The 25,671-nt window shown below is 40.2% G+C and overlaps 1 protein-coding gene across 2 annotated transcripts in view; it reads left to right on the forward strand.

Annotated features, from left to right (window-relative positions):
- THSD4 (thrombospondin type 1 domain containing 4) overlaps positions 1–25,671 on the forward strand; it is a 696,080-nt gene that overhangs the window by 312,935 nt on the left and 357,474 nt on the right. For both annotated transcript variants that reach the window (XM_066592520.1, XM_066592521.1), the window contains exon 7: positions 15,009–15,142. In XM_066592520.1, coding sequence (XP_066448617.1) covers positions 15,009–15,142 — 134 coding nt within the window. The remainder of the gene's footprint in view (positions 1–15,008; positions 15,143–25,671) is intronic.

A 25,671-nucleotide genomic window follows, 5' to 3' on the forward strand; every position in this document is an offset into this window, starting at 1 on the left:
CAGCGCATACTGTAAATCACGCCACGGAATCCATAGCAAAGTCACACACTCACAGACCATACAGGGAATATTGTGGACAGTTTAGGGCAGCGGTACTCAAGAAGGACATATGAGAGCTTGAGCGGTTCAAAGACAGGCAACTAAAGTAATAAATGGAATGGGCGGACTACAATACCCAAGAGAAGTAGGCAGCACGGTTTAGGTATGGGTACCGGGACGGGGGAGCTGGACTTTTGCACCCGGGCCCCTGAGCCTGTAGTTACGCCCCTGCCTCAAAGGTACAAGAATTAGTCTAAGGAAGCAACCAAGAGGGGGCATAAAATTAGACAAAAGTGTCTAAAGATTCATCAATTTTATCATACAGCATAAGCCACAGTGATTAGTTTGGAACATCTAGTCTAGTTCTAAGCTGTTTAAATTTAAGACAGTATCAATAAAAATCTGCCCCAATGTTTGCATGCAATCCAGACTTCTGTAAAACTTTGTGGACAAACTATATTTTAGTGGTTCAGTTTGGAGAGTGGCCTTTTTCTGGACGATTTAGTTGCAATAATGAATATTCAAATGCTCCAAGCACGCAAATTAATTCAGAATCTACTTGACTTCAGTTACAACTATAGTTGCTGGGGTGCTGGTAGTGTTTGTTGACACATGCGCATATACTTATGGGCTATCACATGGACTTGATACATTCCTAGATGCCTCTCTATGCATTATATAGGCTAACTTTTTTACTAGTGTCCTCTGTGGCACCTGAGATCGACACCTAAAGAGGAAGGTATAAAAGTCCCTCTACTGCATCTATTAACAACATATATTTTCTTTCTAATCCCCCCAAAACAATGCAAGAGTTCTCTGTGATGGAATTCCTACAGTAAAGTAAATTCAGCATTCCGGTACCTATGAGGTGTTTGTAATGTGATGAGAGGGCACTGTTTTTTTGTTTTTTTTTAAAATATTTTATAGAAAATTTTTATATACAAATAGAATAAACTTAATAACTCTAAAGAACTAATAGTATACATACTATTGTATGAACTTGTCAAGATAACAGTTGTTGTATGGCCTACAAAGATCATATGTCAAATGACCTAAAAAACGCATTATTTAAACATGCATAAGGGAAAGCAAAAGGGAGAAAGATTGAAGTTGATAGTGGACTGTTTCATGTTGCAAAACCTGTTGAATAGCTTGACTTTAACTTATAGGTAAGTCACCTATGGAGGTTCTTTTCCATCCCTTACTTGCATACTTTTTTCCTTAAGAGCATTACATATCTATATATACAGTGGGGGAAAAAAGTATTTAGTCATATATCAATTGTACAAGATCTCCCACTTAAAAAGATGAGAGATGCTTGTTCTTGACATCATAGGTAGACCTCAACTATGAGAAAACACATCCAGAAAATCACATTGTCTGATTTTTAATGAATTTATTTGCAAATTATGGTGGAAAATAAGTTTTTGGTCACCTGCAAACAAGCAAGATTTCTGAGTCTCACAGACCTGTAACTTCTTCCTTAAGAGGCTCCTCTGTCCTCCACTCATTACCTGTAGTAATGGCACCTGTTTGAACTTATCAGTATAAAAGACACCTGTCCACAACCTCAAGCAGTCACACTCCAAACTCCACTATGGCGAAGACCAAAGAGCTGTCGAAGGACTCCAGAAACAATCTGCAATAGGCAAGCAGCTTGGTGTGAAGAAATCAACGGTGGGAGGAATAATTAGAAAATGGAAGAGATACAAGACCACTGATAATCTCCCTTGATCTGGGGCTCCACACAAGATCTCACACCGCGGGGTCAAAATGATCACAAGAACGGTGAGCAAAAATCCCAGAACCACACGGGGGAACCTAGTGAATGACCTGCAGAGAGCTGTGACCAACGTAACAAAGGCTACCATCAGTAACACACTACACCGCCAGGGACTCAGATCCTGCAGTACCAGATGTGTCCCCCTGCTTAAGCCAGTACATGTCCGGGGCCGACTGAAGTTTGCTAGAGAGCATTTGGATGATCCAGAAGAGTATTGGGAGAATGTCATATGGTCAGATGAAACCAAAGTAGAACTGTTTGGCAGAAACACAACTCGTCGTGTTTGGAGGAGAAAGAATGCTGAGTTGCATCCAACACCATACCTACTGTGAAGCATGGGGGTGGCAACATCATGCTTTGGGGCTGTTTGTCTGCAAAAGGACCAGGACGACTGATCCGTATACATAAAAAAGAATGAATGGGGCCATGTATCGTGAGATTTTGAGTACAAACCTCCTTCCATCAGCAAGGGCACTGAAGATGAAACATGCCTGGGTCTTTCAGCATGACAATGATCCCAAGCACACCGCCAGGGCAATGAAGGAGTGGCTTTATAAAAAGCATTTCAAGGTCCTGGAGTGGCCTAGCCAGTCTCCAGATCTCAACCCTATAGAAAACCTTTAGAGGGAGTTTAAAGTCCGTGTTGCCCAGCGACAGACCCAAAACATTATTGCTCTTGAGGAGATCTGCATGAAGGAATGGGCCAACATACCAGCAACAGTGTGTGCCAACCTTGTGAGGATTTACAGAAAACATTTGACCTCTGTCATTGCCAAGAAAGGATATATAACAAAGTATTGAGATGAACTTTTGTTATTGACCAAATACTTATTTTCCACCATAATTGGCAAATAAATTTGTTAAAAATCAGACAATGTGATTTTCTGAATATGTTTTCTCATGTTGTCTCTCATAGTTGAGGTCTACCTATGATGGCAATTACAGGCCTCTCTCATCTTTTTAAGTGGGAGAACTTGTACAATTGGTATCTGACTAAATACTTTCTTTCCCCACTGTATAAAGGTGAAAGCCCTCACGGACCGACTGACTGACTCGCCACAAATTCTCTAACTTTGCGGTTTCATACAAACATGAAATTTGGCAGGAGCATTCTTTATGTCCTAAATAGGAAATGTTAAGGGGTCACCACTTGATTATTCAGTACTAATTGCAAAAGTTTTGGCACCTCTACGTAATGTACCTAATCTAATTCTCTAACTTCCCAGTGCCGTATAAAGATGAAATTTGGCACGGCCTTTCTTTAGGCCCTAAATAGGAAAAGTAAAGGGGTCACAACCTGATTATCCATGCTAAATGCAAACGTATTGGCACCCCTATACAAGGTAACTTACTGGTGTCATGCAACCGTGAAATTTGGCACGAGCATTCTTTACGTCCTAAATAGGAAAAGTAGAGTGGCGACAACTTTGTTAGTCAATGCTAAGTACAAAAGTATTGGCACCCGTATGTAATGTACCTAATCTAATTCTCTAACTTCCTGGTGTCCTACAAACATGAAATTTCACATTACCATTCTTTAATTCCTAAATACGAAAAGTAAAGGGGTTTGCAACTCGATTATTCAATGCTACTTGCAGAAGTAAGTGCACCTTTATGTAATTTAACTTCCCGGTGTCATACAAGCGTGAAATTTGGCACAAGCCATCTTTAGGTCTTAAATAGAAAAAGTAAAGGGATCACAACTCGATTATTCAATGCTAATTGCAAAAGTAACTGCACCCCTATGTAATGTAACTTCCTGGTTTCGTACAAGCATAAAATTTGGTGCGAGTATTCTTTAGGTCCTAAGTGAGGAGAGTGGGAGGGGTGGCACATTCTGCAGATGGACATCGGTACATGCAGTCTTAGGAGAATCTAATGCTCCTCTGTGTATACATATTTTATTCCTCAGTTCCTCTAAAGTAACCTTGACAGTTTTATATAATACTTCCTATGCTAACTTGGTGTTCTATACAAGGATAAACTTTATTTTCCCCAGACTTATGTTTGAAAGAAGGAGTGAGGTACAGAGGCTGATATATTTCTGGTGCACAGGGAAGTGTTTTATCGCAAATGACATCAAGAATGTTTGCTATATCTGACCAAAATGTTTATACCATGAAGCATGTCCACCACATGCGAATGTAGGGGTCCACATCATTTTGACATTTCCAATAAAAGTTGGGTACTGTATATAGGATTGAAGTCATCTAGCTAAAACCTTAAAGTAGTTTTCCTGTAGTTGGACACAACTTCACACAAGTTAAGATCCAACTTTTTGCTCTGCCTATGGTAGATTATTCCATGCCACTCATTCAGTTGCTGAGGATTTTGGAATTTTTATTCTGATTTGTACAATGAAAATAATAGACACCGGAAACTGTGTAGAAGTCAGATATTTTCTGCCTAGTGCATTCAACACATTATCAGTCAGTGACCTGCTGTGTGTCTATAAGCTGGTATATAATGATTCTCATCTCATTACTTGCTAAGTCTTGAGTGGCCCATAATTTTGTTTTGGCTCATAATAACTATTATGACTGTTCCAACTTAAACATTAATGAAGGGCAAATACCCTGAAACAGCTGTCTGAGCGTGGAGTCTGGCTTTGCTTTTAACCCCCAGTCCTTGTTACAAGGCTTGTATAAAGAGTCTAACTTTGGCTTGAAGGAATGCTGCCTTCCAATAGGTGGCGCTGTGGAGGTATTTTTCCATCTCCCTTATTTGTAACTTAAAACATAGGATGCCTTGCTCTGTACTAACCGTGTAATCACTAGACTGGAAAACATTGCAGCAGCTACTGACTACAGCAACTGTAGGTCTACTACTGAAGAATTCTCATAATGTGGTAGCAATTGGTGACCATGTTATTACTCCTGCTAAAAAGGTATAATCTGGATAATTGAAGACTTGGCAAAGTTGTTTTTATAATATATGTTTTCCCATGGGGCCTGATGGTTACTTTATACTTCCTTGTTCTGGTCACATGCATCTGCTTAGATTATCTCATGGGCAAACGACATCATAAATGCAGATTGGATAATGAAGCCTGCTGGGTTGCCACAATACTTTTAGCTTCACTTGGGTTTCAATAGCAATTGGTGTATTTTATATTAAGGGAAATGAAGATAATGTAAAAGTTATTTGAAAAGAATTAAAACTGTTTCATAGATGAGCATCACCCTCAAACACCGATCACACACCCATAATGAATGCCAGTGTCTCCATAACAGTACTAGTTAGAGCATATGCATAAATAGTACCGTCCAGATGTTGAAAAGATAAGAAAGTAGTGATTTGTCATGAGCAGGATAGAATAGACTTCTTGGCTTTGTGGGAGACTTGCTACTCTGCCGAGAGCCCAAGAGGTCTGCCCTTTTTTTTGCAAGACTTCTGGACCATCTCGACAGGTTGGCATTGGCAGGTATAGTATACAGTATGTACAGGTCTTCAGATTTGGATTTTGAGAAGGTAAGTGTAAAATCAGAGACTTATGTACATTCCCCTTTGTATTCAGTCAAGGGGACCACAGACATATAGACTTTTTACTGTACTGATTCTTTTATGTACTAGCTAAGTGCGCTCAGAGAAATTTGTATTTTCACATGTGTAAACCTCAGTGCTTCATCCATTATTGTTTTATTATACTGTATATTCCCATATTGCATATGCATCAATTTTAGGAATGATATGACATCTATTATCACTGCTGACTGGAAAATTACATCTCTATTTCTTGGCTTCTTATGCTTTTTCTTGGAAAAAAAGGATGCAGTATTGTTGACTAACCTACAAACTCTCCAGTCTACATTTTAGCAATAGGCAGATCAAGGGTGAAACTAATAAAAGATTAAACATTTAAAGCATTCCAAATTGACTAATAGGAGGAATACTGTCTGCCAAGATATATTCCGAAAACTGATTGCTCATACGGCAAAAATGTTAGAAAAAATTTTATGCAAATTACATCACTTCATTTAGTCTGTTTGTGCATTGTCTGTCTATTTTCTGTGATATTATATATACTCATTGACAAAAGAAAAGGATGCAACATGGAGGAGTTATGGGAATCGATTGAAACTTAATATTTGTGAATGTAATGATAATATATGTAAGTGATTACAATATTAGAGCAAAAGCATACTTTTATTGAGGAAAACTTCAAAGGAAGCTCCAGTGCCCTGTTGGGCTGCTTCTAGCCTGGATACATGATGAGATATGGTCGGGCTTGGAGGCATACAGGATCCATATATTATCCCCTGGCACATTTGCTCACAGATCTAGCAACTGGGCTTTTAAATCCTGCACACTCGTAGGCTGCTGAAGCTGCATCACAGTTTGACCCATATATGCTTGATTGGCGATACATTTGCCAACTGGACAAGTCACGGAAGTGTGGCAATGTTGTGGAGACATTCCTGTGACCCCCTTGCTGTGTGTGGCCGAGCATTACCCTGCTCGAAGATGCCTCTTGGAAGCCGCCATGAGAGGAACACATGTGGCTGCAGGATGTCCTGAACATATCACTGAGCTGTCATTGTCCCTCGTACCATTACTAGGGGTGACCGACTGTCATATGCGATGGCCCCCAAGACCATCTCACCAGAAGTGGGGGCAGTGTGTTGCTCCACAGCAAAGAGAGGGTTGAAGCGCTTACCATGACGCCTCCATACTTGAACATGACTGTTGTCTGCTTCCAAACAGAACCTAGATTCGTCACTAAAGATGGTACAGTTCCAGTCTGTAGCAGTCCAATTTTCTCATTCATGACACCACTGCAAATGAGGGTGGGGATGTTGGGGTGTTAATGGCAGGGCACATAATGCACAGCATGACACCAAATGTCCTTCTGTCAAGTGTCTAGAAATGGTCTGGACAGAGACAGGGGTCTGTATGGAAGGTGCCATGTGTCTGGATGGGGGACAACACAACTGTTGGATCTGCTTGTGATTGTCAGCCGATCAAACAATCCTTTTTTGCTGGTGGTGTTCCCTCATGTAACTACTGCTCCCAATACCACCTAACAGCTTGATCAAAAGAGCCTGGATATTGGTCATACTGAGTTTTGCATTCTATCTGGAGTCATTTTTTTTTGCTAATCAATGTACTGCACTCTCGACTTATACATAGCGCAGAGACGTAACTTGAAGCTACTGCGCCTCAATACAGCATAACCAGACCTCTCACCTACTATGTGTTATTTATGTGTCAGAGAGATCTTTTAGCCCCTTCAGGCACCAGAGCCTATCAGCCCGCTGTATACCCTGATACAGTCAAACATATTGGACTGATTTTTTTGTTTAGCTATGAATTAAACAGTCAAGTTAAAAAGTCATTTCTATTTATTGTTTGTATCACTTAAGTGGAAAAGTGATAAAATGATTTTTAAGCATACATAGTTAATTGGAAAATAAAAGGTGTTAGACCTGAACTTCAGTACATTTAGAATGGAGGTGGTTACTGCTGCCACTTGGTTATTGTTCCTTCTAAGTCAGACTGTTAATAATATACCTTTTAGGAAAGCTCTGAATTTAGTCAGAAACCATACAGTAGGTCCTACAGCAACATTTGTTCACACACGAGCTGCATTAACGTTATGGAATTACCGCAGCACTGTTTCATTGAAAGGAAAGGCAGCAAGTGACCTTTTGATCATTGAGAATAAACCATGGTCGCTGCAAGGCTGCTTATTACTTTTTCTCCTGGTTGAAAATATTCAAAATGACCTGGCAGTAATCCCATGCTATTTCCTCAGCTTGTGTGTAATCACATCTTATCATGGAGCCTTGGAAAACTTTTATTTAAAAACATTTTATGGAACTTTCGTGAGTAAATAAATTTTACATTTGAAAATAGGACATTAAAGGGGTTGTCCCGCGAAACAAAGTTGGGGTATACACTTCTGTATGGCCATATTAATGCACTTTGTAATGTACATCGTGCATTAAATATGAGCCATACAGAAGTTATTCACTTACCTGTTCCATTGCTAGCGTCCTCGTCTCCATGGTGCCGTCTAATTTTCAGCGTCTAATCGCCCGATTAGACGCGCTTGCGCAGTCCGGTCTTCTCCATGTTGAATGGGGCCGCTCGTGCTGGAGAGCTGCTCCTCGTAGCTCTGCCCCGTCACGTGTGCCGATTCCAGCCAATCAGGAGGCTGGAATCGGCAATGGACCGCACAGAAGACCTGTGGTCCACCGAGGGTGAAGATCCCGGCGGCCATCTTCGCAAGGTAAGTAAGAAGTCACCAGAGCGCGGGGATTCGGGTAAGTACTATCCGTTTTTTTTTTTCAACACATGCATCAGGTTTGTCTCGCGCCGAACGGGGGGGCTATTGAAAAAAAAAAAAAACCCGTTTCGGCGCGGGACAACCCCTTTAATATAAAAAAAGGTTTTCTAGATGCGGAGACATTTTCCACTTCCATATTGACATTGTAGATTTGGTGTCTTTTTCCATCTCTGTACTTGCTTGTATATAACTGAATAAACATTTCAATCCTAGTTGGTCCCCCCAGTCGTCTGGCCGTGGGAGCCCACCATAGAAGGCCCACTAAGAGCGCCGACTCTTTATATCCTTATACTTGTAAAATTAGGGTGAGAAAACAAGAGAAAGTGAGAAAGGTGAAAGCGCAAAGAGGGGACAGTTTGGGGGATTAGGGAAAACTTTTATTTAGTTATTTTTTTCTTTTTTACAATGTCATTCTGCAGGTTAAAGATGTCTCTGAGTTTCAACAATTTTTTTTTAATCTGGCATTTTATAGTCCCCCACCCACCACCCCCTTTTTAAAAATAAATTATTTTTGAGTTTCAAGATCTCCGCTTGCTGTCATGCACTAGACACCTTTATTGTTTACTTCTATTGATTAAAAGCTGTCTGTATTCTGCTGGTATGATTATAGTATTAGTATGTGTATCAGAGCTATGACTTATAATACCCCGGGTGTCCATCATATGACCATCATATGACCATGTACTGTAGGTTTGTAGTCCTAATTTGGTTGCTGGTAGAGAATAATTGACTGATAGCTCATACATGGCTCAAGTAAAGAAACATATATATTTATGATTATACGGAACGGTATGTACAATAGTATGTTGGATTTCATCACCGTACTTAGAATTTTCTAGATCTTTTTCTCCTTCATTACCCTTACATCCTTACTGACGTTACGTCTTAAAAGAAATGTGACATCAAAAATGATCTATTATATAAACCACATTTAAACATTTTTAAAGAATTTTTGATCATTTTGCTTTTTAACTTTTGGTCACAATCTGTATTAAAAAACCAAACAAATACCGATGATCTTCTAAGGTACGTAACAATCCCTAGAATTGCCATCCCAACCATCCTAAAAGAATTTGAAAAATTCGAAACAGGCAACAACTTCAAAGTCAGTTTTCACAAATCAGCCTATACAATGCCTATAAATAGCCTATACAATGCAAATTTTAACTCGCCCCTTACCTTCTCCTCAGAATTGGCTCTCCTTACACTGCTTCCAGGCTCTCCGGCAAGGACCAAAGCAAGTCCACTCAGATTCTTTCTCCTAGCCATGCGTCAACTTATCCCTATGCTATCGAAATCAACATCACCCCCCACAATGTTCCTGTACGGCCCCTGCGCGATGAAATCGCAGGGAGACGTGTGGGTGTCATAGCAGCCGGGGACCTTCTGAGAGGCCACAGGATCCCATGATGACTGTGTTCCTGTAGACCGAGCGCGAGACTAGCTTATTTGGACTGCTAAATGGTAAAAGTGCAAAAATCCTGGATGTAAACGCAGGTTCTCATATGTGCAATGTGAGAAGTGGTCCGTTGTATCTTGTTTCAACAAAGATAACAACTATTTCAAAGCCTTTCACGCTGCCACATGAGTAGTAAGTATGGAGCACATATGCTGCAAATCTTCTTTTGGATATCACCTTTGTAGAGAAATGTATCAGATCTGATACAAAAATATTCAGGTTAAAAAATGATCAAACAAACAGATTTTGAAATGATTTTTGTACCCGCTCGTCTTCTATGCTCAGTGGTTTTGTTTAACTATATTTCTTTAGATTTGTAATGTTCTGTATTAATGAATTGGATAATTCTCAGATATGTCCCACTTTCATGCTGTTGCGCATCTGATACAAAGAAGAAAAAAAAATAACATTTTGACCATAAATTAGCAAATATAATTTTCATTGGTCAGACACTTTTGCCCTATTGCCAAAAAAATTTTCCGCAAAAAATATTTTTTTCTTTTTTTTCAAATAGAAATTGTGATGCATTTAAGGGTTGACAATAAAAATATTAGGATGGATTCATACTTGATGCACATTTTGTGTAGTGCTTCACAGAATTAGTTTTTTTCAAATTAGAGATGTTGCTTTCAATTCTGCAATAAAACACTGTCAATTCACGTACCCACTGGTTTATTTTAAAAAAAATTTGCAGCCATTTTGAGTCAGTAGGATTTTTTTTTGTTTTTCAGTTTTTTTTTCATATATAAGACTTGAAAATGGGTAGGTAAAATGCATATACAAAATCGAATCAGTAAAAATGGAAAGACGCCATTAAAAACACATGTAGAAAACATTACTGAAAAAAACTTTAATAATAATGATCATAACAATTCTATATATATCAACCTTGGTATTAATAGTGATGAAAAAATCTAAATCATATTCTCCAAAATAGAAATCACTCTGATTTGCTGCAAATCTTTGACCAGACAAATCAATTCTACCATCTCTAAAGATGTGCAAAATTGTTAAAATTCTCTTTTCCACTCCATTAATTCCCAAGAATTCAAACTACTCAAATTAACTGGAAATCTCCAGCAGTTCTTCTTCTAAGACCTGTATGTTATCACACAGCTGTTGTTAGTATAGTAGTGACATCTAGTGGTGGAATTGCTTAATTGCTACTAAATGTCCTAACTTTTTTTAAACTGTACATTTAGGATCTAAGGGTTTAAAATATGATAATGGAATTCCTTTTTATGCGGTTCCCGATTTATATAGAAAGCATATGAATTAAACACAACCTTATATGAACCCGATTCGATGGCAATGAAACAAACGACGCATGCCACAATCAGAATCCAAGACCGCAAATGGTTACATGGCCTTCGAAAATAAAAAGAAAGGTTATGGTTGTCAGAATACAAAGAAAAAAAAAAACTCTTGGTACTTAAGATGAAAATTGAATTTTGGCTTCTTAACCCTTGAGTGACTGGTTTATTTTACACCAAGCTATGTTCTTCCTTTTTTTCATTGCTGTATTGAGACATAACTTTTTTTTTTCCATTAACTTACCCGTATGACGTTTTTTGCAGAACAGTTAAATTTTAAATGACATCATTTTTGGGTACATATAATGTATGATGTAACTTTTGTTGGGTCTTTGGAAGGGAGGGTATTGTAAAAAAAATTAATTCTGCCTTTTTTTAAAATTTCATTCCTACGTAGTTCAGCACGCTGAATAAAAATAATGTGTTGACGTTATTTTCTGGGTCAGCATGATTCTGGCAAAGCCAAGTTTATACAGTTCTGCTTTGTTATTTTGTGCACTAAAAATATTTTTTTGTGTCTGCATATTCCAAGAACCATGACATTTTTATTTTTCCCCCAACGGAGCTCTATAAGGGCTTGGTTTTTTATTCTTTTCAACGATTTTCAGCATGCTGTGGAAATAATATGTCACATTTGTTCTGCTGTTCAGTACGATTATGTCATTACCAATTTTATTTAGCGCTTTTTAGAACTTTTTCACACTTTCAAAAAAATTTGTTTCTACTGCCACATTCAAAAACCCTCTTTTTTATGTCAACAGTGCTGTGTGAGGGTTTTCTGTTTGTAGGACGAGTTGTACTTTTTCATAGTACCAGTTGATGATACAACTTTTGATTTGTATTACATTTTGTTGTGAGGAGAGATATGCCAAATTAGCTATGTTCATTGTGTTTTTTTCCACAGCTTGCACTGTACGGGTTAAATAATGTAGTAACTTCTTATGTGGTTAATTAGGAATGCAATGATACCAAATTTGTGGTGATTTTTTTTGCATTTTTTTTTTACATTAAGGGGGCAGGTGGGGTTTTGACTTTCATATTTTTTTTACTTTTCTCCTACAGGGGGATTCGGGCCTTAAAAGCTACCATAGATGGCAGACCCAGAGGCCATCTTCAAGTTTCCAGGTGCTATAGCAACCCATTGGGACCCCGTGATCATATTGTAGGGTTCTAATGGGTGACACATGGAGGCCCTCTCCCTGTCAGCCCTTCACATGCCATGGTCACATTGACCACAGCTTTTTTTTAAAGGGCTAAACAGCAGGGATCTGTGGTTTCTCCTTTCCCTGCTATTAAAGCAGGTGTCATCAGATAGCTGGGCCCCCAGTCTTCCTAGGCACGTAAAAAGTTGTATACATCAGAATAAAGTCCTTAAACTGCTGCTGTAAAAAGGCTTATGGCTGTTTGTTAAGGGGGCGGGGGGGGGGGGGGGGGAATTAAATAAAATAAAAATTATCATGCCACATATTTTGTATTTCTGGTGATGCGATAAAGCTGTATTTTTTTCCATCTTCTGTACGCTTAGATTCTTAAGCTGCAAAGAAATTGAGTAATGCTATACCTAGTGCAGAGGCTGAGGGGATGACATACGAATTCTGTATTGGGTCTTCTTTAAATCCCTCCAGCCCAGGACTAGATATAACTCTGCAAATACATTATATAAAGTGTATTGTTCCTAATTTCACATACCTTGACAATGATGCAATTTACAATATGAAGAATTTAGAACGCCTTAATCATATGCATCTCAGAATACTTTCCGCACTTCTTTAATAAGTAAAGCAATCATAATTAGTTCCTCATGTTTTTCAGGACTTGCAATGATTGACATACTAATAAATCAGTCATCAAGTCTTTTCATAACTGAGCAAGCCCATTTAGGATGATGGAGGACAACATGATAATGTCAGTGTAGACATGAATTAGCTCATCTGAACTTCATGGCTTGTGCATTCAGTAAGTGACCCTTAGTGAAGTTATTAAAGAGGAAGCTCCACACATGGGTGCAGATATTGAGTGCATTCATGGATATTCAATGTATTTAGTGCAGGTACTGGGCAAGAAAACATTTTATTTACTGGCTAATAATATTTTTTTGTGAAATTGCTTTAAAAGAGATCGGTCATCACACAGACTTTCATTGTAGACCATCTACAGGACCCCTAGTAAGGAGGAGTTATTAAGTGCTCGGTTCTAATTAGACTATCAGACCCTTGCAATGTTTCTGTTGTATGGCTGCTATGGAAATACCGCTCTGTATAAGGTAGTCAGTAAGACGGAAATAGCCGAATGAGTTTTGCTATGCTGTTTCCATTACTCCCATGGATGTCAATGGAAGTTAAGGAAACAGTGTAGCAAAGCCCAATCTGCTGTTTTTGTAATCCTAACCATTACCAGCTACCTCGTAGAACTGAACTGTGGGTGGTCAGGGTTACAGCTAGAGATTGGTACCGGTCATAGAAGTTGGACTCACACCTATCTGGGTTTTATGGCATATCCTTACCCCCAAATGCACCAAATGAATGGAGTGGTGACCACAGCTCTGCTTTCTTCTATGGGACGAAAAGAGATAGCTGAGCTCATTGACCTCCATCTGTCCCAAAGAAGTGAATGGAGAGGAGGTCATGCATGGGTACCATCGCTCTATTCACATAGGGCATCCAGGGTGCATAGCTTTCAAAATCACTGGCGGTCGCCACAGTCCGATCCCCAGCAATCACACATTTATTCCCTATCCTGTGGGTAGCAGACAAAGAGCTTTATTCGAAAACGTCTTTAAAGGGAATCTGTCACCTATTAGAACTGTAGCAAAAGGTAATGACAAACAAGCTGATTTCTGTGTTCTGATTGTTAGGTTTGTATGTTCTGTAGTTTTGGAAAATGTACACTTTATAAGTTGCAGCACTGCTGATTGACAGTTTTCTTCCTATTATTGTCCATAGAGAAAAACTGTCAATCATCAGCTGGAGAGCGGCAGTAAAGGGGGGGGGGGGATTGAATATCTTGAATACAGAGGACTCCTTCCTCATGAGTGCTGTAAGTAATGAAGTGTAAATTTCTCCAAATTACAGGATAGACGCACATAACAGGCAAAAAGCTGAAATCGCCTTGTTTGCTGGTATTACCTTGTCCTACGCTCAGCAAGGTCATCATAAAAGTGGTGATTCTTTTTAATGATGGTATAATTAAAAGTTTTAAAACTTTCTTATATGCTCTGCATCACCAGTTTCAAAATCTCTACTTGTCATTAGATAAAAATACATAGGCGGCAGGCGCCAAAGAAACGCTCGATGCTCTATTTAACATGACAAATGTTCATTCAGTGCCTTATATTAGTTGTGTAGTCCATTGCAGTCTATTGACACAGCGCACTGCCCCAATCATGACGAGAAGTGATGCATCTGTATTCCTATTTACAAACAGACCTAGTCCTGATCACAGCTGAGAAGTGAACACAATTGTACCCATTGAAGACAATCCTGTAGTTTGCTAGGACTGTGTCATTCACTGGAAGCAAACAGAAATCTTGAAAATCAGATAAGCTAACTGATTGCTACAGGCAGCTGATCTACCTTACTTTGCAGTAGATTTGAAAATTCTCTTCCAGTGTCTCTATTATTTCATTAAATGTACTGGATTTGTAATGCACATTACCGTTTAATTAATTCCTATAATGGAACATGTAATGGCTTAAAGAGGCTGTCTCTGGAGAGACATTGGTGGCATATGCTGTAGCATGGCTATGACATAAATGTCAGATTGAGTCACAAACACAGCTAAAGCAAAGTGGTTGGGAAACTTGGAAAAACTTAGGCTACTTTGTCTCTTTTTGACTTTATTTGGGTGTCTAAGATGGCCCCATTATTTGTCCAGCCTCTAGAGAGTACCAAGCTTAGCCAACCGGAGACCAGGTACTGTAGTACAGTGCTTTCCTTGTACATCTGCCACTTGTTTTGGAGATTAGTAGGGTCATCAGCCTTTGCTGATCGGACATTGATGGCATATCCTAATAATACATCAACAATGTCTCTTTTGACACAACTGTTGCGTTATTATTTCACTTGTATCGTTATTCACATGTAATGTTTGCACTTTGCAGCTAAAGGATCTGATTTAAATTCCTAGGAAACACCTTGAAGTGTGAACTGACATGTCGGGCTATGGGCTACAGGTTCTATGTAAGGCAAGCCGAAAAGGTAATAGATGGAACACCATGTGACCACAATGGAACGGCAGTTTGTGTGTCTGGCCAGTGCAAGGTAAGTGGAAATAACTTTGAATTGTTATCTATTCTTATGATGTATGTATGTTTCTGGATGACATTGTTACAATGTAGATGGTCATTGTGAACTATCAAAGATCCTTCGGTTTGCCAAGAGGCTGATGTTTTCATGTTTTGCTTTGCATCTGATTTTTTTTTCATGTACAATTTGTGGTCTAGGACTTGTGATAACTTGGTGGCAATAGCCCATGAGACCACCATCTTTCTCCATCACATGGGTGGCAGTGCATCAGAAAGTCACATCTAGTAAAAACTGGATGTACCAACTTTTTATTGCAGTAGTTCCTAAGAAACATTCACACTGTTGTTACAGGCATCACAGTGCACATGCCAAAAAACCAATATCTGGCCATCTGACTGACAGGCAATCGGCCTAATACCTTAACATAACATTAACAAGTATTCATTAATCATATACTCAAGAGTGTCAGTCTAGGGGGCAGCTTTCCCTGCCAGATCCATGGTTTTTTAAACGGGTGGTGGGTGCACAGCTGTAGACTAGCAACTAGAGCATAATGGACTCGGGGCACAGAAGCTCTGGAGGTTTTCTCTGCTGTAGACATACTCAGACAGGTGTGTCTTGATTAAGGAACAGAAAGAACCCTTTTCTTGCTGGACATTTTTAGAGTAGTTGTCTAGGGTTACAAAAACATGGCTGCTTTTGGCCAAATACTGTGTCACTCTTGTTCATAGGGTTGTGTGTGGTATTTCAGCTTGACTCTGTTGAAGTGAATGGAAGCTGAGCTGCAATACCAGACACAGCCCACAGACATTGGTGGCACTGTGTTTAGATGAAAACAGCCATGTTTTTGTAACCATGACTAACCCCTTTAAGGAATCTGCCCTCAAGCCCGCTAGTGGCCACTCACATGACTGATCTCCTACAGACTGTACAAGGGTGGTTTTAATTGGAGATTGTAGTTGCTTATCCAAACATGCATCAATATGGATTCATTTCCCAATGCTTTCAATTTGGATCTACAGTACTTAACTGGTGTGTGTATGCATCTGCATATGTCAGTATACAGTATTTTATTTTTACAGTATTATATTTTAATATGAACCCTTTGCAATCCAATTTTGGATTCAGGATTTCCTAGGGGGCTTTTTCTTTCTGCCATTATACAATGGCACCATCTGCTGGCTAGAGTCAGTACTGCGGTATGGGACATGCTGGAGAGGCCCCTGACAACAGAGCGGCCAGTAATATACAGTAAGAATACCCTGACGGACGTCTTCCGACATCAGAAGCTGTACAGCCTTCAATCAGAATGTCTTTAGACGTCAGACAGTACATAGATACACTAACAAGAATTACAAATTTTCTTTTGAAAATAAGAAAGGAGGGAAAAAACTATATGCCAATATTGCTGCTAAAAACTCACTTGTCTACATCCTGGAAAAAAACATCTTTTTGTGTACTATACATTCATTTACGAGTGGTTAAAACAGTATTTCTCTACTACTACTAATATAGCAACAATAACAAGGAATTCGTAAATCTCCTATGAACATTATACATATCTAACTGGATAACACCAAGATGCTCTCTTGGGGACCCAGGGACGTAACTATAGGGGATGCAGGGGATGCGGTTGCACCTGGGCTCAGGAGCCTTAAGGGGCTCATAAGGCCTCTCTTCTCCATATAGGGAACCCAGTACTATGAGTAAAGCATTATAGTTGGGGGCCGGGACCTTCAAGTTACGCCTCTGTGAGGACCAGTAGTCTGAAAGATTTCCAAAATGGGGTTTGACTGGCTATTACACTTGGGAAACCTTCCAATGATGACCAATATATTTTATGCTAGTGCATTTTTCATAGTAAAAGCCCCCATGCACATTAGCAAAAAGTTGTATGAACCTGCTGATTATGTTGGGAGTGGATGACTGTCTTGTGTGTATGGATGCCTCCCAACGTTTGGCCAACAGTCGTATGGGCACCTTAACTCTCTAAGGTATTTAAATCATTGAATAGAATAGTATTTTTGTTAAGATTTATGAATGCCATCAGTTAATGAAAGCATTCTAGACTGCACATTCAAATTGTGAAGACTCGGTTTTCCAGTGTATCACTGTAGGTAATATCTATTTGGCTTTTAGGACAGGGGAAAAAATGCTTTGCCGATGTATTTAGCGCCCTTAGAATTTCATAGACATTGTAGCAAAATATAGCTACAAGATTAGTTCAGTAACAAGAAAAAATGTTTGGTACCATGCTAGCTAGCCAGTACAACAAAATGTGATTGCTCTCTGTAAAAGAAGCAATAGCACTAATCTTGTAGATATGATACCTTTTATTGGCTAACAAAAATACATGATGTTACAGCGAGCTTTACAGGCTTCTTATGCCATGCCTGATTAAAAGGTCTAAGTAGCCTCAAAAGCTTGCTGTGACATCATTTCTTTTTGTTCGCCATTAACCTGTATCATAACAAAAAAAATATTTTGTTTCTCATAAGCCGTATGTAAACAGCTGATTATAATCTTGTAACATAGTTAGGAGACTGTGTTACAAGGTTATAAATTGAGCTTTCCTCAGGTTTCCCCTAATCTTCAATAGATTCATAATACAGTGTTTTAAATAGATGTATTCAGAAAAGGATACATTGGAAAAGTTCATGGTTTTGCAAACATTATTAACAGTTTTTCTAGAAAATTCTTTATTCTTCAATAAATACCTTTTATAAGTGTCTACCAAAGTATATACTGGTCAGCCATAACATTAAAAGCATCTGTCTAATATTGTTTCCATTGCCCTCTTACCACTAAGATAACTGTGATCCATTGAGATATGGGCTCCACAAGACCTCTGAAGGTGTCCAGTGGTATACAATTCCAGGACGTTATCAGCAGATCCTATATATGTCCTGTAAGTTGTGAGGTGCCGCTTCCATCGATCAGGCTTGTTTTTCTAGTACATCTCTCTGATGCTCAATAACAGTGAGATCCGTGGAATTTGGAGGCCAAGTCAACCCTCTGAATGCTTTGTCATGTTTTTAAAACCATTTATTATCAATATTTGCAGTGTTGCATGACCCATTATTGTGTTGAAGGAGGCCACTGCCTCTGTACAATGGTCGGTGCAATGTTTAGAAGTGTAGTGCACATCACATGAATGCAAGAACAAAGGTATGCCTAGCACAACTTACCCAAAGCATTACATTTTCCCATAGTGCATTCTGGTGCTATCTCTTGCGCAGACACAACCATCCATCCACATGATGTAAAAGAAAATGTGATTCCTAAAACCCGACCATCTTCTTCCACTGTTCCATGGTCCATTTCTGATGCTAATCTGCCAACTGTAGGCACTTTTGTTAGTGCACATGAGTAGGCATTGGCACTCTGACCGACAAATTGTAATGCACTCTGTATTTTGACACCTTTCTATCAAAGTCAAGATTATCTTTTTCATCAATTTGTGCTACTATAGCTGTTTTGCAGAACTGAACCAGATTGGCTAGCCTTCATTTCCTTGCGCATCAATGAGTTTGGGGTGCCCATGTTCACTGGCTATCTTGACACCACTTTTGATGCTAACCGCGGCATACTGGGAACGCCCCACAAGACCTACCATTTTGGAGATGTTCTGTACCAGACATTTAGTTTTAATAATTTTGTCTAATGTTTCCCCTTTTTTCCTGCTACCAACATATCAACTTCAAGATCTAACTGTTCACTTGCTGCCTGATATATCCCAGCCCATTGCCAAGTGCCATTGAAATTAGATAATCACAGTTCTTCACTTCACCTGTCAGTGGTGTTAGTATTATCACTGATCAGTGTTTAACAATAAAGACAATTCTGCTATATTAGAACTAGAAAAATAGAGAGAAAAGTATTTGGCTTGCTAATTTACAGGGGCACACTTATTAGAACATTGATTATGTTGTATATTCCAAAATAATGAAATTAAAGGGTTAGCATACAATTGGTTAAATGCATGTTCTCGACATACAGTTCTATGAACACATTATAAATGTCCATTGTAGCAGTATTATATGTTTAAAGCGGTTTTTCAGGGAAATACTATTGATGACCTATAATCAGGATAGGTCATCAATAATTGATCGGCTGCGGTCCGTCGCTCAGGATTCCTACTGATCAGCTGAGTGGGCGCTTGCTGTTAGTGCCGCATTAACAGAGGCCGGAGTGGAAGCCTCCACGACAACCTCCGTGTAGTGGCCCGCTTGTAATTGCAGGCACGGCTCCCATTGCTATTGCGGCGCTGAGAACATGTGCCCGCTCAGCTGTTCGGTCGGGGTCCTGAGCGACGGACCCCAGCCGATCAACTATTGATGGCCTATCCTGATGATAGGTCATCAATAGTATCTTCCTGGAAAACCCCTTTAAGTTCTTGATATGATCTTAGGTTCCTGCTCTTTCCTCTTTGAACTTTTGCCTGTCGTACCAATGATCTGAATCGGCCTGGTTTGTTTCCTAAAAGGATATTGTATTTTCTGTAAATATATCAGTGGGGAATACTAGCAATATCACTGACACATGCTTCAATTTCCGTATTTGTACAGTAGATTACATGTTCTTTGTGCTCTCCACACTCTGCTGTAATGACTTTGTAATGATAGGAGCTGTCCATCATCACAGCTATTATTTGAGGACCTATGATTGCAGCTGAGTGAGGAATTGTTGGAATTACCCATCTGATATGGTATCTGGATTACCTGTGCAGACAGTGGAAATATATGAAAAAGTGGGGATTACTATGTTGTTACGTGATGCTGTTTGTAGCTGTACTCCCTTACTGAACAAGTTTCTTATGCCCTCAATTCCTATTGATCATATTTTCTGACATGTTATTTACAGAATGTGTCACAGATGTACCTTTGCTAATGAAAGATTGGCTGTGGCAGTGACTATACGTTCTTCTTATTGAAGGAGTTTTACAGTTTCAGAACATAATGTTCATCATCCCCTATTGCAGTATTAGGTCTCATGTCCACGGGCAAAAGAAGATTTTGATCCGCAGCGGATCACCCGCATGCAGATCCGCACCCCATAGGGATGCATTGACCACCCGCGGGTAGATAAATACCCGTGGATGGTCAATAAAAGTGAATAAAAGAAAAATGAAGCATGAAAAAAAACGAGACATGCTTCATTTAGGTGCGGGTCTCCCACGCGGACGGCTCCCGCAGGCTTCTATTGAAGCCTATGGAAGCCGTCCGGATCCGTGGGAGACCTAAAATAAGAATAACTTACCTGCAGCGAACCAGGCAGGTCTTCTCTTCTTCACGCCGGATCTTCATTCTTTGGCCCGCGGATGTGCCCGGCGCGTGCGCGCGGCACGCTGCCGGTGTGCCGAGTACATCCGCCAGCCAAAGAAAGAAGATCCGTCCGTGAAGACGAGAAGACCTGCCCGGTCCGCTGCCGGTAAGTTTATTCTTCTTTTCAGCGCTCATGTCCGCGGGGCAGGAGGGACCCGCTACGGATTCTCCATGGAGAATCCATGGCGGCCTGATTTTCCCCGTGGACATGAGGCCTTAAACTTATTAGAATTCTAAAATTAAGCTTATATCTTGGAGACTATAGTTGCAGACTGGAGTAAGTCTCTGTTCGATCTACCTCATTGATATACAGCGGTATGATGAATCCCAATTAATTCTGACAGATTTAAAGGTTTCTATTATGTCCCTTTTTTTCTTCATACCTTCAGGTTCTACAAATTGAGTTCTTTAAAAAGGGTATTTTGGTAATATCAAACTTTTCCCTATCCATAGGATGGGAGATAGCTACATGATCGCTGGATGCTCCAATGAATGACTGTGATTGGAGCATCCAGCACTGGCTGTGATTGGCTTAGCGGGCTGTCACTCAGCGGCACTCAGCCAATCAGAGCAATCTCTGGCTGGAGGCGGGAATTTCTAATCTCCATAGTTAGCAAAAGATACTCTGCTGGCTTTGCAAGTGCCCTGCAGCCTCTATAGAGGTCCGGAGACTCCCCGACAGCACCTGCTAGGTGAGTATGGATTTTTATTTTTTTTCCTCAGGTAGTGTAGCTTGGGCATTTAGCACTGCCCAAGACGTGACACCAAGCTGTGCCATGTTTTTGGCATCGCTGTAACCATTGCCTATTAATTTCAATGGGCGATGCAGGTCCGAAAACGGCCAAAGATAGAACATGCACTGCTGTCAAAGCACAACGTTGGAAACGCTGCATTTTGATGCTTGTGTGAGCAGCCTCATTGAAATGAATGGAAGCATTGTACAGCGTTTAGTGATGCGCTGAAAAGGCAGTGCTAAATGCGGTTAAAAAAAAAACCTCTCTGTGAGGGAGGCCTTAGTGCTCTTTTTAAATGGGCTGCTAGAGATGATAGAGCAATTAAATTCTGTTGTATCCGATGATCCTACTGAAATGAGTGGAGTGGTGGCCAAGCATGTGCATGGCCACTCCATTCATTACCAGTCATAAAGGAGACATGGGACTTCTGTTCTGATGGTGGGTGGAGGTCCAGCAATCGAATCCCCACTGATCATTAATTCATGCCTTGTGGATAGGCGATAACTTGATATTGATAGTGATGCATGATCAGTGTTACGTTGCAGCAAGACACCAGAACTAGAGTGAAAGAGGAGTATGACATGAAGAAAGAAATGGTGATCTCCACAACTTCGTGTGTCCTTGTGTACGGTTGTGGTCCTGGTGTAAGGTCGATGTCCTGGTGTAAGGTCGTTGTCCTGGTGTAAGGTCGTTGTCCTGGTGTAAGGTCGTTGTCCTGGTGTAAGGTCGTTGCCGTGGTGTAAGGTCGTTGCCGTGGTGTAAGGTCGTTGCCGTGGTGTAAGGTCGTTGTCGTGGTGTAAGGTCGTTGTCGTGGTGTAAGGTCGTTGTCATGGTGTAAGGTCGTTGTCCTTGCGGGCGGAAGAGGTCGGCATACCCGAAGTGGCATAGGTAACGGGCAGAGGTTCACAAAGGACCAAATAAGTTACCGATGTTTTACTGATGTTGAAAACAAATGTAAAGCAATTGTTTATTATGGTTATCGGGGCGTAACAAACACTTGACACCCACTCCTACTTCACATCACTGCCCACACCTGAATGTACAAGGAGAGGAGGGCCGTATTTTCAGCTTTTGCCCTGAATATCACTTAATTGTTCACATTTTACTATGTTTTATATGATTGCAAGTGTGGTTTACTCTTTACATGGAGTTTTGCTATGTTGAATATAAAGAGCGGTTCCATTTAGCAGGTGCATATAATGTAAACCATTGACTAGCAGATGAACATTGACATCTTTTAATCACTTTCTTTCAGGACAAATGTAAATGGGAAATGGAAGTCTAAATATAATTTCTAAAAATGGCAAATTAAGTTCTATCTATAATTTCTACATTTTCTAAATGGTATGACTATGCCAGAAGTTATGATAAACACGGAAAATTGCATTAAAATCTTAATATATCTTGAGAGGCAAAGCAACAGCCAATTACTAAGGCATTAGTGGGTCACATAAATATTTGATGTAAAAAAATGGCAGTGGTAATTCAGCTTCCAGATAGCGTTAATGTATCTGCCTGAGTTACATGCACAGCCAGGAAGGTTTAACTGCCTGATATATGTATGCATGGTATGTATGTCTGCAGAAATAATCCGCTAATATTTAGCCATTATTTCTTTTTCCTTTGGTATTACATCATCTGACATGCGTCATCCTCTAAATCTTGCTGTCCAGCACAAGTAATGGCCATATTCCGTAATACAGTTGCAATCAATTTACCTAGCGCTATAATACAGCGTGTTTACTTATTCTTGGCATTTATTATATCTGATAAATCACTTTGCCTGTAAAAATGAAAAGTGGATTTCTAAATCAGGAAAACAACAAAAACAGGAACAAAAGCAGCAGCTGAACATTTGAGCATTCTCTAAAAGGCGAACTCTGCCATTGACTAACATTGACTGTAGAGCCATGAAATATAAAATCCAACATCCTCATTCCTTTTTTTCAAGGCTTTATTTTGTTTTTCCGATTTTCTCCTACATTGATATGACCATAAGTGAAAATAGAAAAAGGGAATAAAGATGATAAAACATTAAAACCTTACCCCTGTTGGCCAGCTAGCCAGTTATTCAAGGATATAGCTTCATGTTAAAGGGAGCCTGTCACGTCCCCACAGTTATGCCTGCACTCTCCCATAGAGAGCGCATGTATGGGACTCTGCAAAGAGTCAGATTGTTGTGCTCTGCGCTGACTTCAGAGGGGAACACTGCTAGATCATGGAAGTGGCTTAGTATAAAAAATACCCCCTGTCACTATAACTTAGTTTATGGTGTTGTGGGGTGTGACAGGTTCCCTTTAAATCCATGTTAGAATGACCTTTTTTATGTAAGGAGGGTGATATTTCTTCTTTTTCACAAGAATAATCCAAACGCTTGATGGTTACAAAACACATTTGGTGGCATAATATCCTTAATGGTTGATGAACACTTTAAAAAGGCACACTACGCTCTATAGTTGTATATAACACTTTAAACGTTCTTGAACACTTCTAATAAAGACAATTTGTAAGTGGTCCTTTACTATGGCCAGGGACTGTGGGATACTTGACAGGCCCACCACAACTAGGTTCTGCACAAAATTACTGCTGGCTTTCTCCTGTGTTTTGTGCCTGCAGTTCTCTGTCTCAGTTTCAGGGGACCCAGTGGGAAACCTCACCCCAAGCAGACCATGAGTTGTTATGACCTCCAGCTTACAGATTTGCTTATGCTGGACAAGCACGGGTGTACAGGTCTTATAGACTAATGGCAGGTTCTCCAGGCACATGGTCTCCCTGGATTAAGTGTCTGATACCAAAAGTCTGTCCTACGGTATATACTCTCTGCTTTGCCCCCTACTACCAACATTGCAAAGCCATGCATTAGCACATCAACACTGGTCACCTCCTGGGTCTGTGTAAATGCTGGTACCTCCTTCTCCTTATACAGATTATATCAATGTGTAGTCAATGTATCCAAGTCTTTTAAATATGTGGGAGGATAATGTTTACCCCATCTCTGCCTAAAGCTAAACATGTTTCTATTGTTTGAAAGTGAAATTGTAACACAGCCAGCGTGAAAAAAGAGTGTCACTAATTGGACTTTGGGCTATTTCTGATGACTGCTCTAAAGGTTTCTTTGATTTAACCCCTTTTTGAGGGTTCTGGTCTTTGCTGCTGGGAACTCCTAGGTCATTTCACCAGGAGTAGTCTCTCTGCATTGACAGCTGAGCCTAGCAAGCCAAAAGGCATTGGAACGTGTTATCAAAAGAAAAGATAAGGATGTAATCAGAATAATAGTCCTGGACAGGCGGAGTTCATGCAATATGGCAAATCAGGGTGGTGGTCAGGGCAGGTGGTAATCGGGCAAGTCAAAAAACAGACCAAGATTGGGACAGGTGGAGTTCGCTGAAAGCTGAATATATTGATAAGGATCAAACCAGGTAGTAGGCACAGCACTGGAATACCTTCACTTGGAACACTGCAAATCATTGGTTCAGGCACCTTAGTGGAGGTGTGTGGGGGGGGGGGGGGAGAGGGGAGGGGCTTAATAACCTGGGAAGGGCTGGAAACAGGAAAGCTGGGAACATGTGCTAGCCTATTAAAAAGTGATTTGAGTGCACATACTCTATGGGTGCGAGCATTAATAGGAGGGATAGCAGCGCCAACCACACAACTGGAAGGGACTCCGGTGACAGCAACCATGGCAGAGAAGAGGGAAAGGGGGTGCTGCTAGTTGTAGCCAGCAGTCATGACAGAAGCTCCACCATTGATGACCTTCATGTTACCAAGTGCAACTAAGAGTGCCTGTATATATGACTGGCATGTCAGGGTTTATATTTCAGCAAATCATATTGCCTGCTTTATGTGATCGCCGTCCATACGCAATGAATATTGTGTACGGGGCGGATCGGTCTAAACTGTCTACAAGTGGAGAAAGAAAAGCCAGAATTACTTCTTGCAGAGGAGAGAGATTGATTGATTATACTACTTTCAGGTGTTTCCATTTCTGCCATGCTTTTTCTGTGCGGACGATATGCTGCCCATTTATGACCATTCCCAATTACTTTCTGCAATGTACTGTAGGTCTTCCACTGTGAAAATCCGCATGTGGAAGCCGCCCCGTTCAGGTGAGCCCGGCCTTACAGTGGCTGATAAATTCTGCCCTACTATATCTGTATCTAGCTGGTTCATCCAGTAAGCTGCTCTCCTAGCCATGCTTCTCATGTCCCATAGACACAGCGAAGATCCATACTATGAAGCTGTATAGTGCAATTTTATACATAGCATATTATGTATATATTCTCCCACACACACAAAGCTTCTGGGTAACATTACCACCATTATATGATTAATATTGTTCCATGAGGTTTATTATATGCACAAGGTGTTCTTGTTGTGCACAGACAGACTCAAATTCCTAAGTCATAGCTAGGCATTCCTTCACCTGGGACACACATACAGCTTACCTTCCTAGTCCAAGGCAAAGGGACTTGGTGGTGCCCCCCAG

The sequence above is a fragment of the Eleutherodactylus coqui genome, chromosome 2 (genome assembly GCF_035609145.1).
Source record: "Eleutherodactylus coqui strain aEleCoq1 chromosome 2, aEleCoq1.hap1, whole genome shotgun sequence".
NCBI lineage: Eukaryota > Metazoa > Chordata > Amphibia > Anura > Eleutherodactylidae > Eleutherodactylus > Eleutherodactylus coqui.